A 14,410-nucleotide genomic window follows, 5' to 3' on the forward strand; every position below is an offset into this window, starting at 1 on the left:
CAGGTGAAAACGCTGCCCAAACTAAACAATGAAAACTGACATCCTTAAATTTAAAAGGGCCACACCGCCCACCACTCTATGACACTGATTGGCACTGAAATTCATCAAAGAGATTAAGCTGACATTTTCATAATGTTGCATCCCTCTATCTCAGAAATGGTAAAGACTTCCCATTGATTTGTGGCTTCCTTTATAGACTTTAACTTTTATCATTTTCTTCACACAGGCTTTATATAATTTTTGTCCAGTTATTATGTTTTAAGTCTATTTAAACATTGTGCAATATTCAACAAATGATTTCATGGACAGAAGTTCTTTTTAGACTCACACTTCTTTTTTTAAATTTTATTTTATTTAACTTTACAATATTGTATTGGTTTTGCCATATATCAAAATGAATCTGCCACAGGTATACATGTGTTCCCCATCCTGAACCCTCCTCCCTCCTCCCTCCCCGTACCATCCCTCACACTTCTGAAATTAGAAATGAAACCAAAAATAGACACCACAGTGACCTTACAGAAAACACTGACCCGTCAGGGAGCCTGGGGCCATCTAGAGAGTTATCCCCCTAACTCCCTGCTCTGAGGTCAGGGTCATTACCATCCCTGCCCTACAGGTGGGAAAAAACGCAGCCCAGACACCACCAGCCAACTTCACTCATCCTACAACCCAGCACAGACAGTGGGTGCTCCAGCTCACATGGCGGTGGGTATGGATCCGGGTCCCAGTTCTAGGCTCCTACAAGGTTGTATTTTCCTTGAAACACGGGTCTCCTCTGAGCTTCTCAGAAAGATGAGCTGTTCTGCAGTGGCGCCAGCCCTGCTTGTTTACTGACCTGAATCACACCCTCCCTGTCTTCTCTCCCACAGAGCCCTGGGCAAGACCACAGATGCGCAGGGGATTCAAGCCCTCAGCCCCATGAAGCACGGGCTGCACACACTTTCACTCAGCAAACCCTGAGCTGCTCCTTCTGGTCCAGTGGACTTCAGAGGCCCCCAGGGCGCCACCGGGAGTGAGGCCTGGCTCCAGTGCTGCAAAAGGCGGGACAAGAGTCTCTCGGGAGGAGAAGAGAAGAGGGCCACTGGCCAAGGCTGGGCAAGCCCTGCCCAGGGTGTGTCCCCCTCCCCCTCTGAGCACGGTTGGTGGACGTGGACACACAGCAGGACTACTGAGGCCTCTAGGCCACCCTAAGGAAGGGAAGCTTTGGGGCAGTGAGAAGACCAGAGAAAACTGGTCTCCAGTAGCAGAAAGGAGTTACTGGATAAAACCAGCCTTGGGCCCACCCTCCTCCCCTCCCTCCCTCCCTCTGGTTTTTCCTGAATATATGGGCCAATAAATTCCTTTTATCATTTAAGGCCATTTGAGCCCCTGGATCACACAACGGTGAACAGCTGTGACTCCCAGCCTCAGGGTACTGAGACTCTTCATTCAATACTAAATGCATGATCCTACAACTGTGTTTGATTAAACACACGAGAGTTTAAATACCTCTCTAGTAATGACAATCACAGGGACCCAAGTAGAGCTTGGACTTGTTTGCTGGGAGCAACGAGAGGCGTCAGAGCACATACACACGGAATAAGGAGGGCTCTCTGTTCATCTTAAGACTAATAGCCTCCTTTTTCACAGTTAATTTGGTCAATTTATCATTTCTTTTTCATGAGCAAATATATATATATATATATAGACACACACAAACCAATACAATTCATATATATACATATGTATATACATAGATAGATAGATACACATATAAAATATACACACAGACCTAACAACAGCATGAAAAATAGTTTATCATGATACAGAAAAAAGGTAGCTGAACTGAAATGAACAATGAAAAGTTCCCCCAGAACATGATCCACAGTTAGTCCCTAGTGATGGGGGCGCCAACTGTGTGGGTGAAGGTCCCAGGTGGACCCGGCTGCCCTCAGCCAGAAGCCCTGGCTGTTGCCACTTCCATGTCACAGTTGACTCGAGGCTTTTTTGGTGATATTTGGCTACAATGGACCATCCCACCTGCGTCTCCCCATGTCCACACGTGCTGGCCTCTGCAGGAAGGCTTGTTCCCAGCCCCACTGCCCACCAGTCAGAGTCTGCAGTCTGACCCCTCCCTGTCACCCAGAGCCCCACAGGCCTCTGCACAAGCCTGGCAGTGAACTTAGAGCCCAGCGCAGGGTCAACAGAGCGGATGTGGGATAGGTAACACTTGCTGGCCGGGTGACCTGCAGCCACCAGCTGTTAGGACCATGGGCTGCAGCACTGAGTCAAAAATCACACACTTAGAAAAAATGCTCAGGCCCACAGGCGAGGGCAGAGGCGGGTGATAGTGGTAGATGGAAAGAGAGGGGCTGGTGGAGTCAGGGCCACCTCTGCCAGGAGAACAGTTGGTCCACCAGGAACAGATTCCAAACACTGGGGACGAATGCAACAGGCCATAGAAATTAACATGAACTTGCTTTCACTCGAAATTAGGTGAATAAAGCAATCTTATTTGAAGTGGGAAATTTCAATTTACCGAACCAGACGCCACTCCATCTATGAAATCAAGGATCTGGGAATGTGGTTTGAGTAAGTAGAATTTTTTTTTCTTAACTCAAGAAGTTACCTATGAATAATAAAGAATTTAAATAAAACTGATTCAATCTTCTCCCAAAGTAGCTGTTTTCAACAGTTGTGGGAAAATAACCCTGGGTCTGGCAGAGGTGACAAGTGGGGGTCTGGTGAGGACATGAGATGTTTGATGATGAAGGCTCAGGACGTGAGAAAGGCATGTGAGACAAGACAGAGTCCTCTCCCAGCAGCCTCACGTGACACAGGACCACAAGCTCAATCCGTAAAGGAAGCATCCTCGAGAGAATGGACGCCCCAGTCAAGGACATGAACACACGACAAGCCGCAGGACTCTCCACCAGCACGGAACAGTGTCACACCACGCGTTCATTCGCTCCATCACTGTCAACCACCACCCTTGTGTCCACAGGGCACCGGCACGTGACAGGCTGATACGTTCCTGCCACACAGACAACTCTTCACCTGCCAGGGAGGTGAGGGGACAAACTGCCTCCACTGCCCCGACCTGTCCTGCCAAGAGGGCAGCCAGAGGCCATCACTTACCCGTCCAGGTGATGCATAGGTACAAGACACACACGGACTCGTACCTGGACCAGATAACATGCAGGTACGGAGCACACACACACATGTACCTGGACCCGGGTGATGTGCAGGTACAGGACACAGGCCACCAGGAAGCAGATGCAGAACACCAGCAGGAGCAGGACAGCCACACTCCTACAACAGAAGACATACAGTCACTGCAGGTCGGGGCAGGCGACAGGCGCCTGAGAGATGCCATCTTTCCTCCCCTGCCCCAGCAGGTCCCAGCCCCCAGGAAGACACAGTGGTCTCTGGGGACTAGCCCATGCCAGTCCTCTTCTAGGAGACAGGCTCTTCCTGTGCCCACTCCAACTTCTAAGTGCCCCCGCTCCAGGGTCTCTCTAGTCCTAGGAATGCTCGAGAGATGCCCTCCACATGCAGGAAGGGCTAGGGTTGCACAGACTTGGCTGCTGAGCACTGCCCTCTTCCTGGGCTTCATCTGAGAAGAGTTTTATTAAGAAAGCTGAATCTCCTAGTAGGCCATCCAGGTGGCCACTGTGTGTCCACAGGGTCTTGGAGTGGGGCTGGCTTCCAGTGTCTTCTGGAAACTCACAGTTGAATTGCTCCACTTGGGAGGTTTATGAAGAAAGTGGTACATCTAGAAGAAAAGCGGGGTCTTTCCTGCCAAGAAACCAGCACTGTCACTCACTTTGATTTAGGATGATTCAGTGTTATTAAAATCTTATGTTTTTGTTCCTTTCCAGAGGCTACTTGTCCTCATTTGAATGTTTCTGAAAATGACAAGCACCCAGAAGCCAGGGTGCCCCACTGGCGGTCCTGTGTTATCTCCTGCAGTCAGCGCCACGAAGTCAACAGTGCGTGTGCTGTGGACAGAGTACACTGAAAATACGTGGTGTCTGAGGACTGAGCACATTTAAAATTAACAACTGAGAGTGAGCAGTCCCATGCATTTGCCATCAGGCATGCTTAGCTAGGTCCTCCAGGTAATGGAGAACTGGCATGTGGCTCAGGCGGTCTCCAAAAGCCAGGGCACCGTGGGAGAGTGACCACAGGAATCAAACCTGAACTTGAAAAGAAAGGGATTCCTGGCAACCTCCTATGACTGATGGACCCAGAATGGCACTTACTGTGGGATTATTAGAAGGTAGACAAGGCCGAATAAGGCGGCCAGAATGAGAGCCAGAACCACGGCGCTGGTGAAATACTCGTCCTGAAGCTGGTGGTACTAGAAGACACAGAAATAGACCATCAGCCGCCAGCTTCCAGGAGAAAGGGCGCCAAGGACGCCTAGGACCACCACAGTGGGCAAGAGCTGCACCCACATCCCCAGGACGCCCCGGGGCCTCTGACTCCCGGCCACCCTGAGCCCCCCGGCACCCACCTTTCGCTCTCGCTCAGCTTGCTTGTACTTCAGGGTGAAGAAGTTCAGGTCTGCCATCTCCAGCTCCATCTGGCGGGCTTCCAGGAGGCGGCCGATGTACCTGTTGACACGTGTGCCGGGGGTGGTTTGGACAACGTTTGTAGAGAAAGACGAGCGGTTTCTGAGTTTTTCCGAGGCTGTTCTCAGTGCCCTCCGCTGACCATTACAGAAAGAAAGGCAGGGATATGGTCAGAGTCTCTACTGAGCAAAGAAAAGAGCTCTTACGCCCCATCCTCCTGGGCCCTTGCTGAGGATCTGGCAGAGTCTGGGGCAGGGGCGGGTTTGGGGATCTGAGATGCATTCTTGGCTCCTCCACCTGCTAGTGAGGAGACCCCAGGTGAGTTATCACATCCCTGGGTTGGGTTTCTGTGTTTGTAAGTGGGGTCACGTGGCGGTTGTATAGCGGCACCACATGGAGGGTTATGGGACCCCACTCGTGTGCAGTGGACACAGAGCACAGAGCAATGAAACCTGTTCTTTGAACATATCAATAAAATCAACAGATCTCTAGCAAGCACGACAAAGAAAAAGAGAGAAATACATAAACAAATTCAGGAAAGAAGCAAATTTACTACAGACACTGCAGACATCAAGAGGATAATAAGGAAATATTATGAACAATAGTTCACATATAAATTTGACAACTCAGTGACTTCTCTGATGGTCCAGTGTTTAAGACTCTGTGCTTCCACTTCAGGGGGCACAAGCTCAACCCCAGGTTGGGGAACCCCAATATGCCACGTACAGCCAAAAAAAATTAAGAAAAACAATAATTTTTAATTATAAATAAATTTGACAATTTAGATCAATCACCTACTCCTTGAAACATACAAACTACCACAACTCACCCAACAGAAAAGATAATAATAGAAAAGCTCTATAATGGCTACATAAATTTATTTCATAATTTAAAAATTCATAAAAAAGTAATCTTCAGGCTGAGACGGTTTCATCGTGAATTCTATCAAATATTTGAATAAGAATTAACATCAATTTTATAGAGTCTCTTTAAGAAAATAAAAGTCAACACTTCCCAACTCACTTTATAAAGTATTATCCTGATACCAAAACCAGACTAAGAGAGTATTAAAGAAAACTACTTTTGAGGGCACATCCCTCATGAATATTGATGCAAAAATCCTTAGCAAAACATTAACAAATAGGATTCAGCAATATATAAATAGAAGTCTATACCATGAACTTTTCTAGATATGTAAGGTTTAAATATTTGAACACTCCACACAAGCTATCATATTAACACCCTATTAGCCACCACATGGAAAAATCCACGGTCACATCAACTAAAAAATCTTTTGACAAAATTCAATACCCACTCATGATAAAAATCATCACAAATCAAGGAATGGTGGGGAACTTCCCCAACTTGATGAAGAACACCTACAGGATGCCTACAACTAGGTGGATAAACCTAAAGCCTGTTACGTAGAGTGAAGTAAGTCAGAAAGAGAAAAACAAATGTCATGTATTAACACATATGTACGGGGGAGCCTGGTGGGCTGCCGTCTATGGGGTCGCACAGAGTCGGACACTACTGAAGCGACTTAGCCGCAGCAGCAGCAGCGTGGAACCTAGAAAGATGGTACAGATGAGCCTGTTTTCAAGGCAGGAAGAGAGATGCAGACATGAGAATGGACACGCGGACATGGGAGGGAAGGAGAGGGTCAAATAAAAAGAACAGCACTGACATAAACACACGACCATGCGTGACGCAGATAGCTAGAGGAAGCCGCTGTAAAACACGGGAAGCTCAGGTCAGCGCTGGGACGGCCTAGAGAGGTGGCAGGGTGGTTCAGGGGGAGGGCATGTATGTACACGTGTATCTGATTCACCCCGTCATGCAGCAGCAACTAACACAACACCGTGTAGCAACTATACTCCAATAAAATAAATAAATTAAAATTAAAAGGGAGCGAGAAATTGGGAGGCTCCTGGTGTACATTCCAGAAGGGACAAATGTACTGGCAGTTTTAGGGAGAGCATCTCGCCACACTGGCCGGGGCTGGGGAGACACGTCTCCCACCTGCTGCCATGGGTGACACTGGCACCACCACCTCTAATCAGCTACACACCCATTCTCAAACAGACACTTAAGGCAGAGAAATTTATCTTACAAGTGATCAGAAATGTAAATGCACATTCATGAGCAAAAAGGCTGTGAATTACTTACTTTGATTAAAAGAAAACACACACAAAAAGCGGAAATGACCTAAATATCAATAGAAGTGGAGTAAGTAAATGCTCTCTCCTTAGGCTGGAGATTTACTCAATGACTTAAGAATCCTATTTTTGAGGAACAGTCAACAATATAAGGGAATGCTTATGATACACTGGCAAGTGAAAGAAAGCAGCAAACAGTGTATATCATCCCATCAATTTTATTTTTTTAAATGTGTAAATATAAACACATCTAAGAAGCTAGAAGAACCAAAATATTAATAATAGGTTGGCTGTGGGTGGTCAGATTTTAGATGAATGGTTTTCATTTTCTTCTTTGTGAATTTTTGTATTTTTCTATATTTTCCACAATAGAGTTCTTTTATAATCGGGAATACTGAAGGAAGAAATAGAACAAGTGTAAGCACATGGGGGTCGGGTTTTACTTCAGGTGCTTGTCTCTGTGTATTAAGGAGAGCAGCCCCTTGGGCGCGGTCCAAAACTGGGGTGCAACTTGGCTGTTCAGGAGCTCTAAAACCAAGCCTGGAAGCTCAGGCCGCCCTGCAGGCACCTGCATGGTATCGCCACCTAGCGGCTGACCCACCCTGGGCTCCCACACTTCTGATCCAGGAGAGGCCAGGAACAGGGGAACCCAAGATGGGCTGTGTTCTGAGGATGACCACATACACCTGAGCCACACTCCCCAGACCCTGGGACACAGTTTCTCACAAATGTAGCACAAAGGCACAGAGAGTGGTGGACCCCACTGTCCTAATCCCGCCAGCCTTCCCAGCTCCATCTGCAAGAACACCTCCATCAGGCTGTCAGGCCTGGAGGTGCAGATAAAGTGAACAGAAGACAGCAACAGAAAAGATGAGGCAACCTTATCCTAAAGCAGATGCAGGACTTGGGACCCGGTGGGGAAAATGGCCCCAGAGAAGGGGCTGCTCCGCTCGAGGTCATTGGACGGGTCACTCACATCATCCTTCCCAAATACCCCCACTGGTGGCCAGCCCTGCCCATGCACGGCCTCTCCACTCCATCCTTTCAAGACTACCATGGCTCCCCAGCCCGGGCCACCTGCCTGTCACTGCCCTGTCTTCGCCCACTGACACCCTCCCATGGTGCCAACACTGCGCCCTCCGCATCCTGGACTCGTTTCCACTATCACAGGGCAAAAGTGATGAAGGGCACAGAGCAGAGCAGCAGAAGTCCGGGCTCCCAGCTGGGCCCCCAGCCCCTGGCACCTGCCCATGGGGGCTGCGCTGTCTCTCTGCCTCCCCAGCAGGGGAGCTGCCTGGGCCCACAGAGGCTGTCCAGGGGGAAAAGAGGTGAGAATTGAGTGTGCTGGGGGCGAGGGATCAGAGTCTGGAGAAGACAGAGAGATGGAGGGAGAAGAAGGCTGGATGCAAGAGGGCGTCTGAGAGCAGAGCACAGGACTGGGCTGTGGGATCCTCAGTCTGGGGCCAGCTAGGCAGCGACAGAGGTGTCCCAAGTACCAGAGATGTCGGGGATGTTGGAGCGGGGGTCTAAGGACCTTGAACCCCCAGGGGAGACCCGTGGGAGACTGTGGGGACAGAGGGGCTGAGGATGAAACCTGGGATACCACCCCTCATGCTCCCAGGGGAGACAGAAGGACCACAGAGCCATGGAAGTGACAGGCTTGGGGAAGAATCCAGGAATCTGAACTCTGGTGTGAAAGGAAGGAGAGAAAGGGCCCTGAGCATGGCTGGTCTCCCCAGAGCAGGGATGGGAAGGGTGGAGCTGCAGGGCTCCCTGGGTTCCTGGGCCATGGGGCCAGGAGGATGGGCTGCAGACACCAGCCAGAGAAGGTGGCCAGCGAGCCCAGCATGTGATTCCTCCTCAACTAAGGAGCCGTGGGCTGGGTAGGGTCTGCTGCTGGCACTCTCAGGTGCACACTGAGGGGCTGCTCAGTCCCTGAGAACGAGAGACTGACGCTAACTGTGTGGGTTCATCAGACACAGTCTGAATCCAAAGGTCACAGGCTCCTTTCACAGGTCAGCAGGCTCTGCCCAGGAAAAGCTTCAGCTCCTCAATCTTATGAACCCCACCCTCCCAGGCAATCCAACAGGAATGATTCGCTCTCTCCCCTCTCCCCACCCCAACTTCTCTGAAGAGTCCTGGGGACACCAGCCCTTGCCTCAGGCTCCAGGTCAATGACTCTGCACTGCCCTGGCTTCATCTAAAATTTGACTTTTTGTTCATTGTGGGTTCTTTTGGATTACACTTGATTTTTTTAAAATACTGCACTATTATTTATCCTGATGCTTCCCACATGGCTCAGCAGTAAAGAGTCCACCTGCAGTGCAAGAGATAAGGGAGACCCAAGTTCAGTCCCTGGGTTGGGAAGATCCCCTGGAGGAGGAAATGACAACCCGCTCCTGGAGATCAGGAGCCCCCCTTCCTTGGTTAAGTCCCTCTAGTTGATGGTACACGGCCTGCAGACTTGAAAGAGGTTCCTTTTGGAGGTGTTCCTGCAGGGCAATCTGGGTGCAGGACTTTCCATTTTTCTTCTTGGGTGGTCAGATTCACCTTCCGACCGTCTTTAGTCTTCTGCTGGAGTTGGGTGGGGCCTGGGGTGAAAGTATGGAGCTGAGTGGGAAACCAACCTCTATTCTTGCCTGAAGAATCCCATGGACAGAGGAGCCTGGCGGGCTACAGTCCATGGGATTGCAAACAGCTGGACACAACTAAGCACGCATGTAGGAAATTTATCCTGACACTGAGTTTTGGACATGTATTTAAATTGTACACCTCACTCCCCTCCCCCAGTCCCATCTCTGGAGGGTTAAGTTGAGTCAAGGGGGTTGGGGGGTGGGGGCGCTGCAGGAAGAAGACAGCGATTAAGTCAGTATTTCTACTCTGGCAAGCTGGCAAACAGGAAAGCCTGAGAGTGCTCCTGTTACATGTTCTGGGTAAATATATCAACCCACTCATACTGTGAAATGAACAACTGAACTGACAAAAAAGTAAGGGAAATGACCAGAGGCCAGAAACAATAGGACAATAGGAATTCAGGCCAGGGAATGGTGCCATCACGCTCTCATGGGGCTCACAGAAAACCCAGGGCCCAAGCAAGATGGGCAGTGAAGTCATAGACATCTGGCTGAACCGCAGACCCTGAGAGGCTCCACGACCAGGAGAGACTAAGCAGTGGGGTCAGTGAAGACGCTGGCCTGTCTTAGACCTGACTCTCCACCAAAGGCATGTGCACGCATGCGCCTGCCTCCTGGGACATCTAGAAACCACAGGTCGGGCATTTAGTTTAAAGACTCCCTCGTGGCAGGCAGAGGAAAGACCAATCTCCTTGGGAGACTTCTCCATCAACAGAGCTCTTACTGCGTTTCAAGATAAAGTCTTCCCAAATAGAAGCCCGTAATCAAACCACAAAAACTCCCTCTAGAATAAGGCACCACAAGTGAGAGTCAGCAGGATTTTGCTTCTTCCTAAAAAGCCACTGAAACTGTGGTGAAGGAATTCCTTTTAAAGGCATAAAACCCACAAGGCAGAGAAAACCAGAGTGCAGAAGGCAGCAATGCAATCTCAGGAAACAGGCAGTCAGTCACTGACAGATTCAAGAACACAGATGACGATGAAAGCGAGAATATTCAGAAGGTGCAGCCACTGGTGCAGGACAGGGGCTGGAGGGCCAATGACAAGAGGACTTGGGAAGACTATGCTCAGAGCTACTGATGAAGTGATGGAGCACAAGACTTCACCCCAGGCTCCCAGAGGACCAGGGTCTTCCCTAGAGGGGAAGGGATCAGGGGGGTTACAGATACAAGGGCCACGTGGTTGAGGCAGACACTGAGGACCACCCCTAGCCACAGTGGTGCCTCCCCATTCAGCTCCATGCTTTCACCCCAGGCCCCAGCCAACTCCAGCAGAAGACTAAAGATGATCGGAAGGTGACTCAAGAAGAAACCAACCCAGGAAGAAAAATGGAAAGTCCTGCACCCAGGCTGCCCTGCAGGAACACCTCCAAAAGGAACCTCTGTCAAGTCTGGAGGCCGTGTACCATCAACTAGAGGGACTTAACCGAGGAAGGGGAGTCTCTGATATGAGAGCCAGAGAGGGAGGGAGCAGATGGTCAGAGATGCTCCCCACGGAGGTGAAGGACAGTGTTGTGGTGACACCACGCTGAGGCTCTTGGGGTGCAGACAGAGGGGGAAGGAGTCCCCAGAAGCAGCAATACAACATCTGACGTGTGAATATCCAGAGGACAGATTTAAACATCTGGGGGATCTGAGCTCGAATTCACCGATAAATCCATGGAATGTCAACTTGTGGGGGAAAAAAAATACAAGATAATAAAAAGGTTTCTGCAGGAAAGCAAAGCAGCCTAGCTCCAAAGAGCATTTACGAGACTATGAAACATGAGGGGCGGGGCTGATGGAGCTGACCACGGCAGGACTGCACTAGGAGGACAGACAGGTGCGGATTCGGCAGGGCCGGCACGCGGGAGCAGGGCCAGCCTACCTTGTCGTCGTCCTCACAGGTCATGACGTTGGAGAAAGGGATCTCGGCCTTGAACATCTTCCGGCAGTGCATGAGCTGCACCAGCAGGTAGCACACGGTCTTGAACTTCATCCTCTTGGCCGGTTTTATGTCTGAGAGAATCAGCCCTGGAAATATCTGTGCAGACATGTAGCACAGAAATACGCTGTGAGTAACAGGCACGGCCTGCCTCTCGGGTGGAGAGCGCAAATGTGATGGGGCAGAGGGGTCACAGGCAGCTAGCTCAAGGCCTGCTGCTCGCCAGGGAACAGAACCACAACCCAGTCCCCAAACATGCAGCTCTCAACTCTACCCAATGCCTCTGAAACCAGAGCAATGCCTGAATCCCGGGGTGGATGTGTGGACATCACCCAGCTAGGTCTGCACCATGCTGGTAAGTGTCACCCACCGGCCCACCAGGGTCACTCCTGTAGACCTCCCCTTCTGCCTTTTGCCTTTTTCTCTCCCTTTTTAACCCCAAATTTCTCCAAAGGGGCTGCTCATTGTACAAACCACATCATCCTGCTCATCCTCAAAGCACAGCCCTGACTGACGCTGTAGTTTAATTCTGCATGACAGGGCGGCATCCACGTGGGGCCCCAAGGCTCCCTCCTACAGCTCAGAACCTCCTGCATCCAAGCAGCCGCTCCCAGGCCTCCCTCCTTGGGCCCTGTCCTCTGCTCCTCTGTTCCCAGGCTCACCCGAGCTGGCCAACCAAACCTCTCACCCGGCCCTCCTCCAGTCCACCTCACACCTGCCCTACTCATGCACACTCACTCGCCTTCTCCAGGAATCAGCTCACCTCACCCTACCTGTCCTTCCCTGAGCCCCACTTCTCTCGCCTTGCCAGTGCTACACCATCCAAGGTCCCCATGCCACATGGGTGTGTTGCATCCCAGCCTGGAGAGGGCTAGACCAGGGAAGCACCAGAACAGCGAAACCCAAAGCTCTCCCTCACATCTGACCTGCTTGTGTCCAGAAGGAGTACCACAGCCTCTTGTGTCCAGCGCCCCTCACCTTAGCCCTGCACCCTCACCTGAGCCCTGGGCCCTCGCATAAGCCCTGTGCCCTCGCCTGAACCCTGCACTCTCGCCTAAGCCCTGCACCCTCTCCTGAGCCCTGCACCCTTGCATAAGCCCTGCACCCTCGCCAGAGCCCTGCACCCTCGCCTGAGCCCTGTGCCCTCGCATAAGCCCTGCGCCCTCGCCTGAGCCTGGAAGTGGCTCAGTCACCCTTGACCATGTCCAGATCACTTCCCCAGGGTGGAGTGGCCTTTAGTGCCCACACAGGATGGTCACAAACCTTCCTTTGTGCACAGCACCCCTTGATCCACAGTACAATCCATCACTGACTTCCTGCAGAAGGTTCTCAAACCTAATTTGCAGGAGAGACAGCAAAGGCCCAGGGAGGTGCGGGAGGACTCAGATGGCCCAGCCCTTAAGGACCCCAGGGCCCCAACTCCAACTTCCCTCCCCGCCCCTCCCCCTCAGCCCTCCCCACACGTGCAGCAGGCCAGGCCCAGCACACAAGGTCAGTGGGAACACCCTCGAGTCCGCAGAGCTCAGGGCCTGAGAAGCAGCGATCTGAGGAGAATGAAGGCTCTGCACAGGAGGCGCTCTGAAGCCTACCTTTCGCCGATGCGAGGGCACAATAAAAAAGGTCTCAATGTTATGAGTTTTCAGAAAACTGTTCCTCTCGTGTCCGTGTCCCGGCTCCACCTCATAGTCACCGTTCAGGCACGCCAGGGTGGTCTTTGTGATGTGAACCTTCCTGTGGAAAAGGGCGTGGACATCCCTGCTCAGAGTCAAAGCGGGGCCTCCCCCACAGGGCTGACACTCTGCAGGGTCCTGGCAGGGATGTCCCCTCCCCACGGGCAAGCTCTGGAAGGACCACTTAGGTTCCCTGGGGCACAAGCACAGAGGGCTGGAAGGTGGGGAGGAGCATTAGGGGGACCCAGAGGGAGGGGAACATGTGCAAAGAAGGGTTGAGAGCAGAGAGAGCTGCAGGCAGAGGGGAAAAGGGGCCAGAGGGGAATTGAAGGGGAGGAGGGAAGCAAGTGTCAGGATGCAGAAGGGATGACGAAGGATGCAGAGGGCGGCAAAGTGACGGAGAAGGAGGCCTCTCCCCAGGCCGTGGTCTGTCCCCAAAATCCCCAGGGCGGGAGGACTCAGCCCAGTGTCAGGCCCTGCAGGGGGAATGGCAATGCTCTGCCTCCTCTGTACCCCCAACCCCGCAGTGCACGGAACCCTCTGCTGAGGCCACTTCTGGCCACACACAGCTGATCTGATGTCTGGTCCTCATTGTGCAGCACTGAACACAGCTGAGGGCTCTCCTCCTCCCCAGGCCCTCCTCCTGCATTCCTCCTCACCACCCTGCCCCTCCCCTGCTCCTCTTTCTGCCTCTTGGCTCCCCTTCTCTCAGGGACTCTCACTCTCCCTCCTCCTTGTGCTCAGTGTGGAGTTCCAGAGCTTCAGTGCCCCCGAGGGCCTGTGAGTCCCTAACTGACCTCGGTGCCTGGGAAGACCCAGTCTGACTGATGAAAAAGGGCCCCCCAGCCCTGTGTCATGCTCCCCTCTTGTGCACTCCCCAGAGTGCTCCCTGTGGCCCCCAAGTATGTGAACCCCACTGGGGCCAGGGCCTCTGTCTTTGCTGCCGACACTCCCCTCCAGGAACAGCGCTGTACCCGTCAGGCGCTCTGTAATCACCATGCTCCTGGCTGGTGGTCCTTCTTTGGTGGGGGCGGGGAGAGGAGTGTCTCCGAAAGGTGGGGTGGAGAAGAAGAGGAAAGAAGGAAGCCAAGTAGAGAGCGGGCACGGGGGATGAGGCCCCTCCTGGGGGTCTGGTAGATGGAGTCAGGGGAGCAGAGCTACAGGTCAGCCCCAACTTGAAAGAGGCCCTGGCCAGGTGAGGGGGCCTGTGAAGAGCTCCCTAACGGTGGGAAGTCCCTGTGCTTGTCCTAAACATGGAGCTGCAGGGCAGGTAGGACCTGTGGGATCTCAGCAGGCAGGGGAGGATGGAGGTGGGCAGCTCCTATCACCTCCTTGCTGGCTGATGGTCTGGACTTTGTGCCAGACAAGCGGCTGTGAGCACAGCTGCCAGAGGGGGAGGGGGCAGACACAGTGAGAAGGTGTTTACATTGACCCCCTGAGACCCTGCTCTGAAGGGCAGAGAACAGGA

At 52.0% G+C, this 14,410-nt stretch overlaps 1 protein-coding gene across 1 annotated transcript in view; it reads right to left on the reverse strand.

The window, feature by feature from the left end:
* Positions 1-14,410, reverse strand: part of ADCY1 (adenylate cyclase 1 (brain)) — a 144,349-nt gene that overhangs the window by 30,837 nt on the left and 99,102 nt on the right. Inside the window, exons 15-19 of the mRNA XM_010829109.1 lie at positions 12,862-13,003; positions 11,216-11,371; positions 4,502-4,696; positions 4,248-4,345; positions 3,210-3,294 (exon numbers count right to left, since the gene is read on the reverse strand). Of these exons, the coding sequence (XP_010827411.1) occupies positions 3,210-3,294; positions 4,248-4,345; positions 4,502-4,696; positions 11,216-11,371; positions 12,862-13,003 (676 nt within the window). The remainder of the gene's footprint in view (positions 1-3,209; positions 3,295-4,247; positions 4,346-4,501; positions 4,697-11,215; positions 11,372-12,861; positions 13,004-14,410) is intronic.

This window comes from Bison bison, unplaced genomic scaffold (genome assembly GCF_000754665.1).
Source record: "Bison bison bison isolate TAMUID 2011002044 unplaced genomic scaffold, Bison_UMD1.0 scf7180017864499, whole genome shotgun sequence".
NCBI lineage: Eukaryota > Metazoa > Chordata > Mammalia > Artiodactyla > Bovidae > Bison > Bison bison.